This window comes from Zingiber officinale, chromosome 5B, assembly GCF_018446385.1.
Source record: "Zingiber officinale cultivar Zhangliang chromosome 5B, Zo_v1.1, whole genome shotgun sequence".
NCBI classification, from domain to species: domain Eukaryota; kingdom Viridiplantae; phylum Streptophyta; class Magnoliopsida; order Zingiberales; family Zingiberaceae; genus Zingiber; species Zingiber officinale.
In genome coordinates, this window is record NC_055995.1 from 79,133,896 (window position 1) to 79,135,438 (window position 1,543).

Sequence of the window (1,543 nt, forward strand, 5' to 3'; positions counted from 1 at the left end):
TTCTTGTTTATGATAGCACTTGAGCTCTAATTGCTTTGCACATTGTGGGGCTTGATTGTCCTTGTATCGATGGCGTACGCGGAAGAGTGATACGATTACCAGGGAGCCTACATGTTCTTCAGATCATGACTTGAATCACCCACCTGCAAGAACATGACTTTGCTCCCTCTTGAAAGTGGCATATGTCTATCATTATCTTCCTCTTCTTCCTTTGAATGCAGTGGAGCCTACATGCCTTGAGATCACTCGAATCGCCCACCTGCAAGAACATGGCTTTGCTCCCTATTGAAAGTGGCATCTCTCTATCATTAGCTTCTCCATCTTCCTTATAAGTTGTGGAAACCTCTAATGATTCCAAACGCATTCAGAGCTTCAGCAACGTTTAGTGAGTTTTGTAGAGAAGGCAATTGCCCCCTGTTCAATCAATTAGGCATGTTGAGTCCCAAGAGACTTGTTGAGAAGGCCAAGAAGAGGCTCCCCATGGCCTTGATGAGAGCCAACAGCAGTTCCAATTCCTGTCATGGCACTGCAGTGGTTGCTGAAAAGGGCCATTTTGTGGTGTACACTGTGGATGACACGAGGTTCATGCTGCCTCTGGCATTCTTGAAGAGAAAGATTGTCCAAGAGCTGCTCAAGTTCTCCGAAGAAGAGTTTGGACTGCCCGGCGATGGCCCGATAAAATTGGCATGTACTGGAGTTTTCATTGAGTTCATCCTCTCCTTCCTCCATAGGCATGCGCCCGGAGATGTGGAGAAGGCCTTGCTTGCTTCCATTGATGCCAACCGATGCTCAGCTTCTTTGTTGAATCATCTTGGAAAAGATCAGCATTATCATTCAGTAGCATTGACATAGATACCGGATCTTCTATTATTTTTTTCCGAAGCTAAATATGTTAATACACTTAGTTTAAGTATGTTTTAGTTGTTTTTTTTTTATCAAACTTTGGTCAAGCTTACAATTATCATTATTTTGTATATGGTTTCATTGATTGTTAGCTAATAACCATTTAACCATAGTTAAAGTCGTATGCTGTGGTGATGAAGAAGGATCCCACTAAAGGTAATCAAAGCAAGGAAGACTGATTGACGTAGAGGTCAAGGTCAAAGATAGTCAAGGGCCCCGATCGGCCAACCGACTGGGTCGGACGAATGGGAAGTCCGATCCAGGGGGATGTCGAGCGGCTTGCCCAATGTCGACAATGGTGTTAAGAAGTAAACGACAACTTGCAATGAGCATGTCTCGCGACCGAAAGACATGGCTGGTTGGACGAATATAACCCATGACAGTTGAGAAACAAGGGGATGAGCCAGCAGATCCAAGGGACACAATCGAGCGGGGGTACCTTGGCCGAGCAGTCACCGCTCGGCGTACAACTGGGCCCACCTAGGTATCTCATTGCATCCTTTTGAGGGTTTGCACCACTGACAAAAGAGCATTTTTTGCAGGCAAATGGTACTTTGGAAGCTTCTAGCCTATCACATCATAGATAAGCATGCTTGCTTAAGGAAAGGTGCCAAGGACATTTTTTAACTTGTCTTTTCAT

The 1,543-nt window shown here is 44.8% G+C and overlaps 1 protein-coding gene across 1 annotated transcript; it reads left to right on the forward strand.

The window, feature by feature from the left end:
* The first annotated feature begins 372 nt into the window (after positions 1-372).
* LOC121987523 (auxin-responsive protein SAUR64-like) lies at positions 373-940 on the forward strand. The gene has a single exon (XM_042541288.1). The coding sequence runs from the start codon at positions 433-435 to the stop codon at positions 850-852; it is 420 nt and encodes a 139-aa protein (XP_042397222.1). The 5' UTR covers positions 373-432; the 3' UTR covers positions 853-940.
* The last annotated feature ends 603 nt before the right edge of the window (positions 941-1,543 follow it).